Genomic DNA, 19,969 nt, shown 5'->3' with positions numbered 1-19,969 from the left:
CTATGTTTTCCTCTAAGAGTTTTATGGTGTCTGGCCTTATATTTAGGTCTTTAATCCATTTTGAGTTTATTTTTGTGTATGGTGTTAGGGAGTGTTCTAATTTCATTCTTTTACATGTAGCTGTCCAATTTTTCCAGCACCAGTTATTGAAGAGTCTGTCTTTTCTCCATTGTATACTCTTGCCTCCCTTATCAAAGATAAGGTGACCATATGTGCGTGAGTTTATCTCTGGGCTTTCTATCCTGTTCCATTGATCTATGTTTCTGTTTTTGTGCCAGTACCGTATTGTCTTGATTACTGTAGCTTTGTAGTGTAGTATGAAGTCAGGGAGCCTGATTCCTCCAGCTCCATTTTTCTTTCTCAAGGTTGCTTTTGCTATTCAGGGTCTTTTGTGTTCCCTACAAATTTTATAATTTTTTGTTTTAGTTCTGTGAAAAATGCCAGTGGTAGTTTGATAGGGATTGCACTGAATGTATAGATTGTTTTGAGAGGTATAGTCATTTTCACAATGTTGATTCTTCCAATCCAAGAACATGGTATATGTCTCCACCTGTTTGTATCATCTTTAATTTCTTTCATCATTGACTTATAGTTTTCTGCTTACAGGTCTTTTGTCTCCATAGGTAGGTTTATTCCTAGGTATTTTATTCTTTTTGTTGCAATGGTAAGTGGGAGTGTTTCCTTAATTTCTCTTTGAGATTTTTCATCATTAGTGTATAGAAATGCAAGAGATTTCTGTGCATTAATTTTGTATCCTGCTACTTTACCAAATTCATTGATTAGCTCTAGTAGTTTTCTGGTAGCATCTTTAGGATTCTCTATGTATAGTATCATGTCATCTGCAAACAGTGACAGTTTTACTTCTTTTCCAATTTGGATTCCTTTTATTTCTTTTTCTTCTCTGATTGCTGTGGCTAAAACTTCCAAGACTATGTTGAATGATAGTGGTGAGAGTGGGCAACCTTGTCTTGTTCCTGATCTTAGTGGAAATGGTTTCAGTTTTTCACCATTGAGAACGATATTGGCTGTGGGTTTGTCGTATATGGCCTTTATTATGTTGAGGTAAGTTCTTTCTGTGCCTACTTTCTGAAGGGTTTTTAACATAAATGAGTGTTGAATTTTGTCTGAAGCTTTTTCTGCATCTATTTTGATGATCATATGGTTTTTCTCCTTCAGTTTGTTAATATGGTGTATCACATTGATTGATTTGGGTATATTGAAGAATCTTTGCATTCCTGGGATAAACCCTACTTTATCAGGGTGTATGATCCTTTTAATGTGCTGTTGGATTCTGTTTGCTAGTATTCTGTTGAGGATTTTTGCATCTGTGTTCATCAGTGATATTGGCCTGTAGTTTTCTTTCTTTGTGACATCTTTGTCTGGTTTTGGTGTCAGGGTGATGGTGGCCCTGTAGAATGAGGTTGGGAGTGTTCCTCCCTCTGCCAAATTTTGGAAGAGTTTGAGAAAGATAGGTGTTAGCTCTTCTCTAAATGTTTGATAGAATTCGCCTGTGAAGGCATCTGGTCCTGGGCTTTTGTTTGTTGGAAGATTTTTAATCACAGTTTCATATTCAGTGCTTGTGTATAATATATTCTGTTTTGTCTGCTATTAGTATAGCTAGGTCTCCTTTGGCTACTGTTTGCATGGTATATCTTTTTACAGTCTTTTACTTTCAACCTGTTTTGTGCCTGGATCTATAATGTGTCTGATGTAGACAGCATATAGTTAGATCATGTTTTTTAACCTAGTCTGCTAATCTCTGCCTTTTAACTGGTTTGTTCATTCCTATTATATTTAATATAATTACACATAAGGTAAGATTACATCTGCCATTTTATGTTTGTGTTCTATGTGTTTTGTATCTTTTTTGTTGTTCCTCATTCCTCCATTACTGCCTTCTTTGTGTTAAATAGATATTTTGTTGTGTGCTATTTTAATTCTCTCATTTCTTTTGCCATTTAAAACAATGTATTCTTCATTCGTTGACCTGGGGATTAAAATTAACATCTCAACTGAAAACAATGTAGTTTGAGTTAATGCCACTTAATTAGAGTGGCATACAAAACTTTCTTTTAAACTCCATGCCGCCTCTTTCTTTGTACTATACAAAGGGAAATTTGTGTATATTGTTGTACAAATTATATCTATATATTGTACACCCAACAACACGCTTATAATTATTGTTTTATGCAGTTTCTTTAAACTTGTCTATTAATTTCCTTCTGCTGTTTGTATAGAAAAGAGTTAACATAGCTTCGCTGCTTATCCTTGGAATGAACTGCTTATCGTTGGCTGGCATCTGAGAACTTGCATTTCAGGAGAGTTCCCACCTACCTAACTGTTAAGAATGGCTTAATTTGCCTAAGCTGCTTATACAAACAATATAGTTTATGCTTAACACTTGCTTTTCATCTGGGAATCTGGAATTTTGGTGTGTGTCTAGTTAGTCTGACATTTAGACTTCCTCAGGGTCAGTTTCTGTTGATTGCTTTTTCTCTGTGTATGGACTAATATCTTTGTATGTCTCATTTTTTTTCTTGAAAACTGGACATCTAAAATATTATAATGTGCCACCTCTGGAAATCAGATTCTTCTCCCTCCCTGGTGGTTTTTTGTTTGTTTGTTTGTTTTTTGGCTGTGCCACGCAGCATGCCAGATCTTAGTTCCCTGACCAGGGATTAAACCTATGCCCCTGCATTGGGAACATGGAGTCTTAACCACTGGACCACCAGGGAAGTCCCCTCCCCAGTGTTTTTTGTTTATTGTTCTTATTTGTTTGTTCAGTGATATTTCAGATCTCACTTTTTAAAGTCGGTATTCTTTGTCATATATGGTCACTGAAGATTGCTCTTAGTTTAGCTGTCAGCTAATGATTAGACAGAGATTTCCTTAGATACTTGGAACAGATAAGTCTCGAAGTCTTTTTTGAGTGGTTTTCTGTGTGTGTTGGGGCTGGCCTTTAACATTCTCCCAGGCATTTACAACTCCACCTTATCCTTTACTTACTGCTACACAGAGCCTCAGAGTTAGCCAGAGGTGAAAGCCGAGGGCCTTCTTTGGCCTTTCTTGAGTAAGCAACAGCCTTGGGCATTTGTGTACCTTCTAGAGTCCCAGGAGTCTGTTGGAGCTTTTCAGAGTTCCCTGTTGACATCTCATTCCTCAGTTTTTCTAAAAAATTTATTTCTTAACATGTTGTTTGCCCAACGATTTTCCCCTTCCTCAGACAGTTGAGATATGTTGTCCCTGATTGATTTCAGCAAACACTCCAAGTTCTTTGCAATGGAAAAGCTTTGAGTCAGGTTAAATAAAGGCAGCCTTTCAAATGGGGTCTATCAGCCAACCATTAGATAGGTCAAATAATGACAGTTTTTTGGAATCAGACTTTGAAGGCATTCCAGTTCCATTCTTCCCTTTCCAGTTGCTGCCAGGCTGCTCATTTTCATGGTGACTGTGGGCTGTTGGTTTAGATTGCTACTTTGGAGCTGGGAGTAAGGGGCAGGAAGATAGGAATAGGGAAGGTCAGAATGCCACAAGGTTCTCTCTTTTTACTGTGACTCTTAAATGCTGCCTGAATTGCTGCAAACTTTTAATTCATTTTTGTTGATTGTGATAATATTTTCTTTTATGGAGATTTGTAGGCCTTTACTATTTTTTTGATGTCTCTAAATATGACATTTGCCATTCAGTCTTTATATCTGCCATTGCCCTGTGGGAACTTCAGTTTTATTTCCTTTTTTTTTTTTTTTTTTGATATTTATATATTTATTTTTGGCTGCGTTGGGTCTTAGTTGCGGTGTGCGAGCTTCTCTCTAGTTGTGATGCACGGGCTCCAGAGCACGTGGGCTCAGTAGTTGTGGCATGCCAGCTTAGTTGCCCCGCTGCATGTGGGATCCTAGTTCCCCTACCAGGGACCAAACCCGCGTTCCCTGCATTGGAAGGCGGATTCTTATCCACTGGATCAACAGGGAAGTCCCGGAACTTGAGTTTATTACGTTATCTCTCAAGTTTTTTGACTCTCAAAAATCGTTTCATTTTGTTTTGCTTTAGCTTAGATAGATAGGAACCTGAAAAATACTGAGGTAAATTTAATTTAAAATAATAATTATTTTCAGTTCCTTCTCAATAATTGAATATCTGGAAAAAAGAAAGCAATTCTCCCCAGCAAAATGTGTAAAGTATTAATATTGTACATTCACATTAGTGTTATTTATACTGACTTTTTTCTTTTTGTGGTTACCTCTTCTCTTTCTTCGTCTTATTAACGTGTTCATCTTTTTATGTTCTTAGGCAATAGAGAATGCTGATGAGAGAACCATTTCCCTAATTTGCAGATAGTCAAGCTGGTTGCCATGATGGGTGAGTTCCAACTAAAAGCATTTCTCATCTATAATTAAAGGATAAAATGGGAGGGAAAACTTTTTCTCTGTGTGTATGATAAGCTTTTTATGAAGAAATTTTATGATTAAGTAGATTTATGTAATATTTTACATTTATTTATTTAATAGATTTTCAATTAAAGCACTTTTTGTGTTGACTTTTACAGTTTTGGGATAACCAGTTTATGCAGGACATAGTATGGACATTCAAAATAAACTGTTAAGATGGATTGTGATTTTCTTAGAACCTGATGGCCAGAGAGAATACTTGGTAAAGAAACCTGACTTTTAAAGATTGAATAAATGCTGAAGAATGAATTGCTTTAATTACTCAACAGTGTAATAATATAGATAGGCTAAAGAAAATAGCTGCATAAAAATAATAAATCATAAAACTTTATAAAAGAATAGAGCAGTAAATCATTGGTGCTCGAAGGGGATATGTTTTACAACTCTTGTGAATTTCCTATGGTGTCATAATGTTAATGGAAAGAGAGGCTAAAGTATGAGAATGGATTGTGGGTGTTCAGTTTATATATCATTTTGTTTTCTTCTTTACTCTCTTTTCTTTCTTTTCTTCTCTTTTCTCCTTGGGCTTGAGCGTTCCAGTGTGAGGCAGGGATTGGACAGTGAAACACTAGAAAGAAATGGAGCAACTGGCCTGTCCTATCTTAAATGGGGAAAAATGGCCTGGGTAGTTGGAAGCTAAGGTTTTAAACGTAGACCAGTATCTTATAATGATATCTTAATGCTGACATGTATTTGCCAATGTTTGTCTTTGTCACACTTTTCCTACCACTTGCTTAACAAATGTATCAATATTAGTCACTTGGATTTCCCTGGTTGGTGCAGTGGTTAAGAATCTGTCTGCTGGGGCTTCCCTGGTGGCTCAGTGGTTAAGAATCCACCTGCCAATGCAGGGGACACAGGTTCAAGCCCTGGGCCGGGAAGATTCCACATGCTGTAGAGCAACTAAGCCTGTGCGCCACAACTACTGAGCCTGCCCTCTAGAGCCCACAAGCCACAACTACTGAAGCCCGCGTGCCACAGCTACTGAAGCCCATGTGCCTAGAGCCCATGCTTCGTAACAAGAGAAGCCACCACAATGAAAAATCTGTGCACCACAACGAAGAGTAGCCCCCGCTCGCTGCAACTAGAGAAAGGCTGTGTGCAGCAACGAAGACCCAACGCAGCCAAAAATAAATAAATAAATTTAAAAAAATATATTAGTCACTTGTATATGTATATACATGGCATTTAGGCCAAGGAGCTTTAATTTGTCCGTGTTCTTTAGTGGAAGGGGTAGCACGCTTTCAGTGTGTCTACTCGTGGCAAGTGTGTAAAACCTCCACCTTTCTACTTTCTAAATTTCTCTTCTACTGTCTCTTTTATTTATTTCTTTAAATTTTTTTTATTTTTGGCTGCGTTGGGTCTTCATTGCTGCACGCAGGCTTTCTCTAGTTGCGGCGAGTGGGGGCTACTCTTTGTTGTGGTGTGCAGGCTTCTCATTGCGGTAGCTTCTCTCGTTGTGGAGCACGGGCTCTAGGCGCACGGGCTCAGTAGTTGTGACTCGCCGGCTCTAGAGCGCAGGCTCAGTAGTTGTGGCACGTGGGCTTAGTTGCTCTGTGGCATGTGGGATCTTTCCGGACCAGGGCTTGAACCCGCATCCCCTGCATTGGCAGGCGGATTCTTAACCACTGTGCCAGCAGGGGAGCCCTACTTTCTTCTTTTTTAACCATGAGTGCAGTGCCATCATGTGGTCCAAATTCTCCACTTTTGTCACCTTCACCTCCAATTCCAAATTGGATATCCTTTTACTGAATTCATACCAACTTTTCATTTTTGTTGCTCTCACTTGCAGTCTGAACTTTATATTAAATTGATTTACACCATACTTCTCAAATGATACTTACTGTATGCAAAGAACAGTCATTGCTTAAAAACATGTACAAAGCTAGTCACAAGAAACTATGAATATTTCAAAGTGTGTCACAGATATTTGAATTTTTGATTGAAGATTTTCTCTTGTACTTTTAAAGTAAAATAAGAATATAAGATATCAAATTAAACATTTCTGATAAATTTTTTATTTGAAGTTATTTCCCAAGTATTTTCCGGTTTTCTGCTCAACTCACTGTCCTTTTAACGTGTGTCGGAAATACACTGCTTCTCCTGTGTGACTGTTGGTCAGTCTCTGGGATCCTTCAAGCATCCTCTCTGCCATTTGGATTAACTCATGATCCTATGACATTTATAACCTGTCTAATTTTCCTGGTACCTGTAACCACCATAGAGATTCTTAATAGAGTAAAACAGTCTAGGAATAGTTAGAACAGTGCTTGTAGTATATGTTCACCACTTTGCTTGATCCTTTGGGGATTTGTTAGCTTACGTCTTATCAAAAGTAAGTTACCTACTGGGTACTTTTTTACCATCTGATTCTCCTTCATTCCAGAAAAAGAAGGAATTCAATTAAATAACCCTTCAGTTGTATGTCATCTCCCTAAGAAGTTACTTTTATTCAAATGGCTCTCTTTACTTTTTTACATGTACTATAGAAAACGGTATTCATTTTTTTAAACAAGGAAGTTAGTATATGTAAATGTGGTAAGAGATTGAAGCCAAAGCCTTCCCAGGCATTTATTTATTTTGGTGTTATAATATTAAATGTGTAATGTTAAACATTAAATATTGTGAAAATGCCTAAATTCAAGTGTTTAATGAAGAAAATAATTAAAACATAGATATGTTTAAGAGTTTTCCTTTCCCCGGTATAGGATTAAGGGTCTTACTTTTCTTAAGAAGGTTACATCAGATAATTTTATTCCAGTTCATATCATTTTCAGCTTATTCTTTTCCTAAGGGAGGATTTATTTTTATCAATAAATGACATAATCTGGCTTGGACCCATATACAGTACACATGTTGTGATTACATTATACCCATTTGGCTCAGTTACTGTTTGGCTAAGCTAATATTATGTAGAAATTCTATTTTACAAAGAATACTTTGTGAAGGATTAAAATTTTCTCCAGACCTGGAATTTATTAACAAAACCTCTGGAGCCATTATTTTAATTTTAATATGCAAGTTTTTTCACTGTAGAACAGAATATATTGAGTGTTATAAAAAATTAACACGTTAGAGAAGTCAGCTATTTGTGTGTTTGAAAGACTGATGAAGCCATTGACTTGCCACATTCTTTTTAATCATCTCCCTTTACAGGATAAAGCATGTTTTAATTACTACTGCTCTGGAACATAAATTATTCTTCACCAAAATGGTTACATTTTAAAATGTAAGCTGTAAAGTCCCTCAGTTCCTTTATTTACCAATTGTTGATTATCATTAGTAGAGTTGATTTACTAGTGAAAATCAATTAAATTGTCTCTGAAGTTTTCCAGAGATCATATAATTGACATTACTAGGAGGCTCATGCTTATAGTCTTAGAAAGAAATCTTTGATGTGTTTGGAAGAGATTAAAAGTGCATGGTTCATGATCCTTTCATTCAGTTTTATGGATTCATTACTTTTTTCTAGCATTGATACCTTTTAAGTTGTTAGTGGCTGAGACCATTAAATAGTTTGTCTGTTAAATGTAGTCTTGTTGAACGTTATGGTGAAGAAGTTAAAAAAAAAACACTTCCAAGTATCAGTAGGTCTTCATCCACCGATAAAGCGTTTCTTTGTTTCTGATTTTAGATGTCTTGTTGATGTTTTGTTTAGGAGTCAAAGAAAAGAATTTGTCATAACAGGGCTGTTTTGACCCATATGCTAGGATGTTACATCATTAGAAGCATCAGAATGACTTTACTTGCCTTATGAATGTCTTGTGTGAACACCTATGCAAGTATGATGCAAGTGCTTGAGTCTAGTGCAGTTTTAATGTTACTTGTCTTCAGTTTTTAAATAACTAAATTTTTATTTCACAAAAATAGCAGGAATGTAGGCATTGAAAATGTTCTAGATGCATTTTTTGCATTAAATTATTTTGCATTAATTTTACTATAAGTTTTGTGTTGGTGTCTATGATAAATACATATTGAAATTACAATTCTGTGTATCTGTTATTTTAAAAATATGTAGATGATCAGCAAGCTTTGAACTCAATCATGCAAGATTTGGCTGTTCTTCATAAGGCCAGTCGACCAGCATTATCCTTACAGGAAACCAGAAAAGGAAAATGCTTATCACCAAAAAAGCAGGTATTTGTCTCAATAATATTTTAATAAATATATATTGTTATTCTATGAATTACTTTCTTTGAATATCCCAATCCTATAGAGGGTTTGTTTAAAGTGATTAACTTTTACACTTTCGAATCAAGTATTTTGTTGTTTGTCATACATTTTTCCATAGGGTGTCTGTTTTGTTTTGTTTTTTTAAATGGTAGTTTCATTTAATGTGGTAACTTCTCTCTAGAGTTGATATTTCATCCAATTCTTAAGGCACGTAACACAAGCAAATGGTTTTTATTTAAAATAGTCTATTATTCTGTATATTTACAGATGAAGATCATTTTGATTCTTTTTTAAATTAATTTTTATTGGAGTGTAATATAAAATTTGTTTGGGATGTCTAACATAAAAAGTGGAAATATAGTATTCTATATTGCCCTCTAACAGAATTAGCAAATGTCGCAGACCCATGATGCCATCACTAATAGATCTTGGTGCTCTTCCCTGTTGAGCCCAGATTCAGCAACCTAATTCTCAGCTCAGCTCTTTGGGAGACATTATCAATTGATAGGAGTTGACACTGAAAATGAAACCTCCTTCCCCCTCTGCTCTATTTTAAATGAGTGACTAAGAAAAAAATGATTTAGAAATTCTGGAAATTTTATCTGATCTCTGAAATGATTTATTATTTCATTACAGAATGATGTCCGAGTCAAATTTGAACACAGAGGAGAAAAAAGGTAAGGAAGGAAACATTATATGTCGGTTTATTTATATAATCAAATGCATGTCCTAGTTAAGACCATTAGAGGTTGTTTTTAGATTTTAATGAAGGTTCATGGCTTACAAATTGAGAATGGAATAGTCCTTGGTAACTGTAATGTGTACTTGGACTTAAGATAGAACCTGTCAAAATTCAGGCTAAACATCAGAAATGATTAATGTTTTTACTTTGCAGTACTAGGAAATAAATAAGGTCATTGCATAATGCAGTTTTAAATATTACCATTTTTTGAAATTTTTACTCAGTGGAAATTAAATATATTTCTTCTTATTATAATTGTATCATCCCTTCAGGTACTATAGAGAATTTAGGTGCATGGACTTAAATTCACAATTTTGATTATTCTCAAGAGACTTTAATCATATGACCTGTATTTAATTAATAACATTGAGGAAAGTGAGTTGGAATGGTGACTACAAATTACTTAGAGGAGGTGGAAGCCTAGCCTTCAACTGGGTATCTGTATCTCAGTGGAATGGTGGAAGTCGTAGTAGTGGTGGTTGACAACAGAATTGCTAAACAAGACCTAATAGGAGTTAGAGAAGATGGGATTTTATTTCTATTATTAGTGTCTCATTAAATTAATTTAATGAAAGATCTGTCCATTTTAAGAATTTTAAAGGGCTCATAAATCATACAACCTGAAGATGTAAAAATGTGTTACACGGAGATGTTTAAAAAAAAGAGCGGGGGACATACCAGATATACCATACGTGTGTTGTCCAATCTACTTTTTTCCTATTTACAATTCTTTATGGATATTTTCTCAATTTTAAAAAAAAATTCATTGAGCACTATTTATTGAGTACTTACTATATGCTAGCCTATGAAGGGAATAAAGTAAGTGAAATAGACATGATCCCTCCTATTACAAAACCTACAGTCTAGTAGAGTAGTCTCCAAGTTTAGGTGCATGGTCCCCAGGGGCAGTACAAGTCAATCCTTTGTGAAATATGAAGAAAATTCTAGAATTTAAAAATTTTAGCTCTTTAAAGATATTTATCTGGGGGAGATATGCTTACACGATATATATATGTGCTCAGAAATGTTGAGTTGATAAAGGTACAGGAATCAAAATTTGGATCCCTGGAGAACAGCTTTATTCTTTCTAACAGTTTCAATGCATTTCATCGTATGGATGTCACATAGTTAAGTTTACTCACTTTCCTCAATGAACATTTTACATTGCTCTTTTATGTTCATATAACACTTGCAGCACAAATAATAAAGTGCAGAACATTTAGAGAATTTCCTTTTTATAATTTTTATTAAGATAGAACAAACTTCAGAGTTCTTGAACTTTGTGTTGAAATATTGGTGCACGTGATCAAAAATGTGCCATTGTAGTGTTTAAGTGAATGTTTACATTTTAACTTAATTTTATATTTCTCTATCCAAGCGATAACTGTTGCAAGTAAGTTGTTTAACTATGCTTAAGAAAATAAAATATATAAAAATTCTGTCTATATAGAATCCTTCAGTTTCCCAGACCAGTTAAACTGGAAGATCTGAGGTCTAAAGCTAAAATTGCCTTTGGACAGTCTATGGACCTACATTATACCAATAATGAGGTAAACATGTACAGTTTAACTTTCAATAGTTCTTAGTTTGGAAAACTGTGTGTTTATTTAAGAGATTGTTTTAGGATGGTTGTGCTTTTATTTGGGGCTTGATAAGGATATGGTATTTTAGAGAGGAATAAGATAACAGAAGTAAATTTTAACTTATTAAAATGAGTTTTTTCATTGTGGAAGATATTGAAAGGTGCTACTGTGCAAATAATTGAGAATCTATTAAAGGAGAAATATATGTATTAGTTAGAGGTTTGCTGCATATTTGTGGTTTATTTTTACTCTTTGTTCTTTATTGATGAACTCTTTCTTTTCATACTATATACTTGTCTACAGAGTCAACAGAGCTTTGGTAGTTGGACAGTTTAGTTAAAGCTTAAAGGATTACTTTCATGTTTGTAAGGACGTGATTAGATCATCATGTTTATGTTTGGGAGTCAGTACGTGTAATCTTAAGGGCTCACTATGACATTCAGGAGCTCTGTGTTCTGGGGAGTCCCTTTTGAACCTTCTGTAAAATTTGGATTGCAAATCTCTGAGATTTCTTTCAAGTCCTATGATCTCAGATCAAGATCTTGAGATTTAAAAAATTTTAGGGACAATTCAGTTAATTGGTTAATTTGGTTTTTTTCCCTGTCAAAAAATACTGTTGAATTTGCCAGGCATGATGGCTATGATTTATGAATTACAGCCCCTCATGGAGTTTATAGACTTGTGGTAGAAGCAGACAGTTAATAATTGAATTGTTTAAATATGTGAAGTTCTTTGAAGGAAATGCATAAAGTGTTATGATAAAGGATAAAGGCAAGGGCAGTAGGTGTCCTATTTAGGTAGTACTAAGGAAGAGCTGAATGAGGTGGTAATATTTAATTGTTGAGATTTGAAGTATGAAAAGCCAACCCTGCAAACAGTTTGAGGGGAACAACATTCCTGACAGAGAGAGAAGCTTGAGAGCAGAGCATACAGAGATCCTAAGATGGAAAAGACTTGTGTGTCAGGAATAGAAAAAGTGTCAGTGGGAATGGAGTGACAGTGGAAAGTTCAGTAAAAATTAATTTGAGAAAATGTGAAAGTACTTTGCAAATGTTAAAGCATTGTGCTAATAAAAATATTTGAAATATTAGATTTTCAAATGAATTATTATTTTAAAGCAAAAGAACATGCTAATGTAGCTTGTCTAAAGAAACCACTTATAGCTGAAAGTGGAAAATATTTTGATAAAGTAAAAATCCATATCCAAATAATATTTCTGAACAAAGTGATGAGTATTATACTGTGGTAATACCTTAAAATGTTATTTTTCAAATACTTTCTTGGGTTTTCAGTTAGCCATGAACACCTCTTGTTGCCTGGCCCTATCTTGATACTTATTTCTGTTTGTGCTGGCCTGATTTCCATCTGCCAGCCCCTGAGACTCTGAGGGCTTTTCAGAGGTATGGCTGTAGGGTGTAAGCTGAAGTACATATGGCGGTGGGGAATTGGGATTGGCGATATGAGGCTCAAGGATGTGGTGGGAGGTGGGGATGGATGGGCCCCACTTATGCACGGTGGTAACTAGCTGGATAGTATACCCTTTATGGGGCTCCTTCTCTTCCCTGTCTTCCCCATTCCCCTATCAGTGTTTCCTAGTATCTTTTATAAACATACTCGAATCTTTATCTCATGGTATGATTCTAAGGAACCCAGTTATATCTTTGTTTTGGTTTTGTTTGGTCTAAAATTGTATCATGGAAAACTTTTAAATGCCAAGATACATTGACTACAATATTGTCTTGATCTGTGAGCTTAGTAGTTCTGTCAAGAAAAATCAAGTTAGTTTGACATGATTTGTTCATATTGTACATGTCTGAGCTCCTAAAATTGCTGTTTCTTTTTTGAGTTCACCCAATTTGTTTATGGGCATACCTTGGAGATACTGCAGGTTCAGTTCCAGACCACTACAATAAAGTGACTATTGCAATACAACTAGTCACATGAATTGTTTGGTTTCCCAGTGCATATAAAAGTTGTGCTTACATTATAATATAGTCTCTTAAATGTGCAATAGCATTATGTCTAAAAAAAATTCTTACTTAAAAATACTTTTATTGCTAAAAAATTCTAACCATCATCTTAGCCTTCAGCAAACTGTAATCTTTTTGTAATAGTAACATCAAAGATCACTGATCATAGATCACCATAACAATTATAATAATAATGAAAAAGTTTGAAATATTTGGAAGAATTACCAAAATGTGACACAGAGACATAAGGGGAGTAAATGCTGTTGGAGAAATGGTGCCAGTAGGCTTGCGGCAGGGGTGCCACAGACCTTCAATTTGTAAAAAACACGGTATCTGTGAAGTGCAGTAAAGTGAAGCACACTAAAATAAGGGGTGCCTGCATATAATTTTTTCTAAGGGTTTCTTGAGGATTGACATCAAGCTAATTGATCTGTAGTTTTAGGAACCCTCTCCCATTGTCTAAAAATTGGAAAATGTCTCCATTTCAGTTTCTTTTTTTCATGCTTTCTAAAGGATTTCTGAGAGTGGTTTTGCCATTACGCTGGGTGGCCTCTTGGCAGAAATGTGGTGGAGGAGGCATTGGGGTAACATTACATTGTTTAAAATTGTCTTGCAACTCTGAGCTTCTGTGAGAATCTGTGATTCTGTGAGTTAACCATGTTCTGATTCACATCATGACAAGCCCAGGGCATGTCCTTGGACATTGGGGGCACTAGGGAAAGACTTAACAAGGGGTATTAGTTTCGTGGACTTGTATGTAGATGAGCTAAAAACTCATTTAGAGTGCTTGTTTTTCCAGTTCTATAAATATTTTTTTCTCGTGTAATAGAAAATCCTCTGTTCTAAAAGACTATAAACTTCTGGTTTGCCAGAATTGAAACAAGCAAATTTAAGCTGGGATTGGTTGGATCTGTGAGTTAGGCTACTCTTTACCTAATAAAGTGTCGGGTGTGTGTGTATTGTCACAGGATATAAATGGGGGTGTGCAGGCAAAAGTAAGTGGGTTTTCTAAGACCTTTCCCATTTTAGATGGGTAGAGGAGGACAAGCCTTTTTATGGACAGTTTTCATGTTTCACTATGTCAAGTTAGGAAGATAATTAACTTATTTCAAATTTAGGTTCTATTTAATGGGGTTTTGGACTTAATTTTTAGTTTCCTTTCCAGAAATGATTTTTATTAACATACAACTGGATTTATCAGTAATAAGCCAGAGGCAAATAGATTTTATGAACGAGGCCAAAATGAATTCACCAAGCAGGGAAATATTGGGTGACTTATTTAGTATAATTTAGGTAGGGTGGGACTTGTTCATGACTCTTAGTCCTTGTTTTAAAATTTGTAATAAGTGATCTCAGCACATATGAGGGATTACATCAGCGATATAGACAGTAGTCCAGGCTGCCACTCCAGGTACTCCAGAATGTCCAGATATCACTTTTGTAAGCTAAGGAAGAGCAGAATCATTTATGTTCATACTTTGTTACTGTGATTTAAATTAGTGTCTTTTCCTTCCAAAGCAGCAGTATCTTGGAGAAGAAAACAATCCAATTATAAATAATGTGTAGTTAAAGTAAACATTCAGGTTTCCCCCTAAATGAAAAGTTCGCAAAACAATCCTCTTCATTGCTTTAAAATGTTTTCTAGTGCTTAAAATATAATTTAAAAACTATTAAAGATGGGAACAAGGTGTACCAATATGGTTCATGATTATAGGAAAATGAAAGGAATTTAATTAAGTAGATCAGACTTGTTCTATGATACCAGTTAATATTCTTTTTTTTATTAGAAAAAAATTCTCACAGAGAAAAAAAGGCCTGATAGCTAAATTGTGACAGTATAAAACTAGCTATATGAACAGAAATTGGGAATATAATTTCAAGTACAGAGTAAGTAAATGTAAGCAGATTGTATGATGTAATTCACATTAGTTCTGCTTTGTATTTGTGTCTGGCAGCCTTTCTTAAAACAAGGAATAGTTTTCATAAATCTACGGAGAATGAATGCACACCATGTCAGCTAGTGGGTTTGGGTGCAGATGAAGCTTTTACCCTATGATATTTATTAAACAATATTTACCAAGTATTTGGTTTTTGATGTGCTCTGTGTTCATTACTGGCTTAGGGGGAGTCCTTACCCGCAAGGTATTTGTACTGTAGAGGACCCTTATAACTAACTAGGCCTTTACGTTTGATTGGCTTATATACTGTGTTAGTTAGTGCCAGCTCACAAGTGTGGAATATGTTCACTTGTTTTTATTCTGTCCTTTCAATGAAACGGAATGTACTTTGAAGATTATTGACAAAGTCATCTTAAGCTACTAAGTTTACATTTTTTAACAAAGAAGTATTTTGTTAACTATTATGAATCATGCTTTTTCCTCACAGGCTGTTCAGGTGCTTTTGTCCCGTATAACATCTGATCCATGAGAGAACTAATGAAAGCAGATTTCAACATTCAGGGGTTACTGTAGGATGGCTCACCCATTTAGCTTACTTGTTTTAGACTGTAGTGGTCAAGTCAGAGATAAGAGCGCCAGGTAGGCTGTAGATTGCAGGTACATTACTGGTGGCACCCCTCCATGGCATCCCTCACTGATGCTCATTGTGTTTTGTATGTTGGTAAGCATACCGGGTGAGGACGAGAATCTGTGGTTGCTATAAAAAAAAGTAAAACTTTCATCAATGTAGATAAAAGATAGTACTTTTATTTTACATAGTTTTTGTGTATGTTCCTTAATGCTGTTTTGAGGTGAAGATATTATTACTTAAGTTTAATAATTTTATGGAAATATCCTAGCAAATTGATCTTTAAATGTGTTTTCTAGAAGAATTTAATGTTCAGTAAAGCAAAAAAATTTATTAATCCATATTCATTTTATGGTTTTAGCGATGGTAGGATGGGAAGAGCAAAACAATCTAGATACATGTATTCATTCAGAATTTCATTATACTGACAAATCAAAGAGCAAGGTATTTTGAGATTTATAATTCCATAGTAATGGAGATGCTCCTGGGAGGACTTGACCTGTTGAGATGGCTACACAATTCCTATGTTCCCTTTTGTTTAGTTGGTGATTCCATTAACCACCCAAGATGACTTGGACAAAGCTGTGGAACTGCTGGATCGTAGTATTCATATGAAGAGCCTCAAAATATTACTTGTAATAAACGGAAGTACACAGGTATGAATTGGGATTTTTTTTTTCAGTGAGGATTATAGGATTTATGCTTGTGAAAGTCAATATATGAAACATAGTTACATAGAATGCCTGGGTTATATTTGGTAGGGGAAAGGATTCTGATTAAAGCCCTAAAGGGGAAGAATAGCATGAATCTTCTTTTTTTCTTCGTAGGCTACCAATTTAGAGCCATTGCCATCACTAGAAGATTTGGATAACACAGTATTTGGAGCAGAGAGGAAAAAAAGACTTTCTATAGTAGGTAAGAAAGCTAGTGTCGAAATCATGAAATGGGTAATTTCTTGGTTTCATCTCCATCCTTTAAGGTAGGGCAGCACCTAAACATAATCCTGATAAATAGCAGCCTATCTCTGTACTCTTTGTAATTTAGTTCAGTTAACTATGTTCTGGTATCTGCTGTCCCTTGAAAAGTTAATGTCAAGTATTACACGATTAGCAGTCTCCAATTTAAATATTTCCTTTCTTTGTATACCCAGGGTATTTTGATGTTTAACAAGTTAAAAGAAAATCTCAAAAGCATTTTAATTGTACAAATAAGCTGAAGGGAAAAAAATTAAAAGAAGTAATTCTAACATATTAAAATTAATGGATGGACTAAGTTCATAAACCTTTCTCTAAGTTTTAGTTATTGCCAAGAAAGCTACCAAAATAAAGATTGCTAAGAATTTCGAGATTATGTTTTGTAATTACTTTATTAGTCATTAAAAATACACTTATATTTAAGTTTATGGTAAAAAGAAAAACGAATCCTGTGTGCCTTTTTTTTTTTTTTTTTTGAAGGAGGCGTATTAGAGAGGCATAGGCTGGGCAGAGGTGCTCTGAACTCCCCATTTCTGTGTATCTTCTTCAATTTGTATAAAACATTGATAATCTACATTTTTATATGATAAAAACATTTTATTGCTCGAAAAACACTGTTATAAATCTTTTTAACAGGGCAGTGAATATGGGTATTAAAGATAGCATGAAAACATATGTGAGGGATGGATTTAAAGGGGGAAGTAGGAGACATAAAACAGATGAATAGGGAGGAAGCAGGAAGGGAATCTAAGACTGGTGATAGAAGAGGATTGTTAGTAATGAAAGAAAAGATTAAATTAGCATGTGAACCAACCAAAAAATCTGTTACTCATCTTCTGTTTTGGTACCCCAAAGCTTTTTTATGACTACTTCCTTCTAAGTGTCTGTCTTTTGTCTTACTTTGGGTTTCAGAAGTGTTGGAAGTATGAGCAGCAGAGATAATATACAAGTAAAATAAAAATTGCTTGTCTTCATTTGGATGTATTTTGATATAATTTAAGTTTTTGATGAAAGAACATTAGGGGTACCTGAATTCAAATTCCAGCTCTATAATTAACCTGAGACCAATAACATTGTCCTCATCTTTAAATCATGGGATTGTTGTAGCAGTCAATTGAGAGAACACTTTTTTTCTTTTAAATAAATTTATTTATTAATTATTTATATTTGGCTGCGTTGGGTCTTCGTTGCTGCGCATGGGCTTTTCTCTAGTTGCGGTGAGCGGGGCTACTCTTCCTTGCGGTGCCTGGGCTTCTCATCGTGGTGGCTTCTCTTGTTGCAGAGCACGGGCTCTAGGTGCACGGGCTTCAGTAGTTGTGGCAAAAGGGCTCAGTAGTTGTGGCGCATGGGCTCTAGAGCGCAGGCCCAGTAGTTGTGGCACACAGGCTTAGTTGCTCTGTGGCATGTGGGATCTTCCCAGACCCAGGCTCAAACCTGTGTCCCCTGCATTGGCAGATGGATTCTTAACCACTGCGCCACCAGGGAAGTCCCTGAGAGACCACTTTTAAGCTACATTTTGCTTTTCAAACTATAAAGCATGACTATTATTAATCATACATTTCTTTCTTTATCCTTTTTCTTATCATTATAGTACCTATCATTTTAAAGTAAAAAATTGCTAATTCATCTTAGTTGCATTAGACAGAACAAGCTAAATACATTAATTAAATTGACATTTTAAATTCATTTTGATTTAAAACTATACTGAATGTCTCACTCTTATTCTACTAATAAATATTCTTGTTTGACTTCAGTGCCAGCATAAGAAGAAACTGGAAATTGTAAAGTATAAAATTTACTAGTCTTTTCTTGGCACCTCTTTAAACTTGAAATGGCTTTGATAGATATGACCATTATCTTTTTTCCTTATTTATTGATCATTATCTCCTTCAATTATTTTTACAAAAGATAGAGGAAGAACTTCCTTTGGGATGGGAGTATATGCTGGTGTGGAGGTTTTGACCAACAGTGCATTGGCATACCTATTAATAACAAAGGTTCAAAAAAATGGGTCATTATGAAAGAAGAAGAAGAAATTTTCTAAGCTTTTTTTCTTCCCTATCTGCTTCGAATAATGAGTATATTTATCTTCGTTTATAAATAGGAGCATATGGAAGAAATAAAAATATTAGGGACATTGTGATCATAGTTGTTACAAAGCCCAAATCAACCACTGGCTCAATAGTTGCTAATAATTTTGGAGTCCCTTATATCTTTTTCATGCATATCTCTTGATAATCATTTTGTTCTCTTTCTCCCTATCTCTTCACTAACAAATGCCGACATGTATTTACAGTGACCCCTTTACATGAGGCAAAAGCCTTTTTTGCTTTAAATCTGACCAGAACTCAAATGCTCACATGATTTCATCATATCTTTTTTATAGTTTAATTTCAAAAAATAAGGAGGAAAGCTGAGAAACTGTGTTAATAAACATAGCATAATAAGGTGAACTGTATTAGATTCTCTAATTTTCTAAACTATGAAGAAATTTAAATTCCAGGAATATGGCTTGCCACCAAAAGCCTAATTTTAAGTGCCCAAGAATAAATCCAGGATTCCAAATTGGAAACATTCTAATGTTGACTAAATGACTAAGAAGTAACCTCACTTTAGGTTTCTAAAGATTAAAGAGCGGCAATGGAAAGAACATCATGTAGACAGATGTGCACAGCATATGTTCATTATGAATAATTTTGCCATCACGACACCCTTGCAAAGGGGAGATTTAGTCCCATGTTTACAGATGAGGAAACAGGTTCATGGCGATTGGATGACTTTCCCAAAGACGCAGAGCTGGTAAATAACTGGAACTGAGATTTAAATTGAGGTTGGGCTGTAAAGCCCATATTCTTTCCACTACATCATGATGCCTTCCATAAATTACATTAAAGGGTAACATATACCAGGGTACAAGTGACCTTTGGAAGTGCAGAAGCAGTAGCATTTATCTAAAAATCTTTATTGTATTATCGATACAATACTCATAATGCAGTTGTCAGCAGTCAGAAGAACATACCACCTAATAAATGTAAGTGAATATTACAATAAGGTTAATAATTATAGTAGGTGGGAGTTTAGAAAGGAATAAAAACATTTGAAGTTTTACAGACATGAGTGCTCTGATAAGCTTTAATAAAAACTAGATTTCAGTTGCTAAAAGCATTCGTATTATAGTCCAGAAATTTTGAGTGTATATTTAAAAAAAACAAGAATTGGTTCCCTGCTGGAATTTATAAAATCATAATTTTTCTCCTTTGAGGTCCCACTAGTAGAGATAGAAGCTCCCCTCCCCCTGGATACATTCCAGATGAATTACACCAGGTTGCCCGGAATGGGTCATTTACCAGTATCAACAGTGAAGGAGAGTTCATTCCAGAGAGCATGGACCAAGTAAGCAAAATTTGGATGTGGTTTTTAATTTCATTTAAAGGGATTTTGTCAGGGAATAGTGTGGTCTGGCAGGTATGTGGAGGAGGGGGTATTTGTTTTACCTCTTCTCCAATCCCATATCTTCCTTTATAAGCGAACAAAATAGTAGAAATATAGGAAAAAC

General features: G+C 35.1%; 1 protein-coding gene across 2 annotated transcripts in view; it reads left to right on the top strand.

The window, feature by feature from the left end:
• MAP3K2 (mitogen-activated protein kinase kinase kinase 2) overlaps positions 1-19,969 on the top strand; it is a 111,992-nt gene that overhangs the window by 68,356 nt on the left and 23,667 nt on the right. For both annotated transcript variants that reach the window (XM_024114993.3, XM_024114994.3), the window contains exons 2-8: positions 4,288-4,356; positions 8,464-8,582; positions 9,255-9,295; positions 10,811-10,910; positions 15,982-16,095; positions 16,267-16,354; positions 19,676-19,806. In XM_024114993.3, the coding sequence (XP_023970761.1) occupies positions 4,350-4,356; positions 8,464-8,582; positions 9,255-9,295; positions 10,811-10,910; positions 15,982-16,095; positions 16,267-16,354; positions 19,676-19,806 (600 nt within the window). In that variant the 5' untranslated portion in view covers positions 4,288-4,349. The remainder of the gene's footprint in view (positions 1-4,287; positions 4,357-8,463; positions 8,583-9,254; positions 9,296-10,810; positions 10,911-15,981; positions 16,096-16,266; positions 16,355-19,675; positions 19,807-19,969) is intronic.

This window comes from Physeter macrocephalus, chromosome 2, assembly GCF_002837175.3.
Source record: "Physeter macrocephalus isolate SW-GA chromosome 2, ASM283717v5, whole genome shotgun sequence".
NCBI classification, from domain to species: domain Eukaryota; kingdom Metazoa; phylum Chordata; class Mammalia; order Artiodactyla; family Physeteridae; genus Physeter; species Physeter macrocephalus.
Note: the sequence above shows the minus strand (reverse complement) of the source record. Positions and strands in the feature narration are given on the sequence as shown.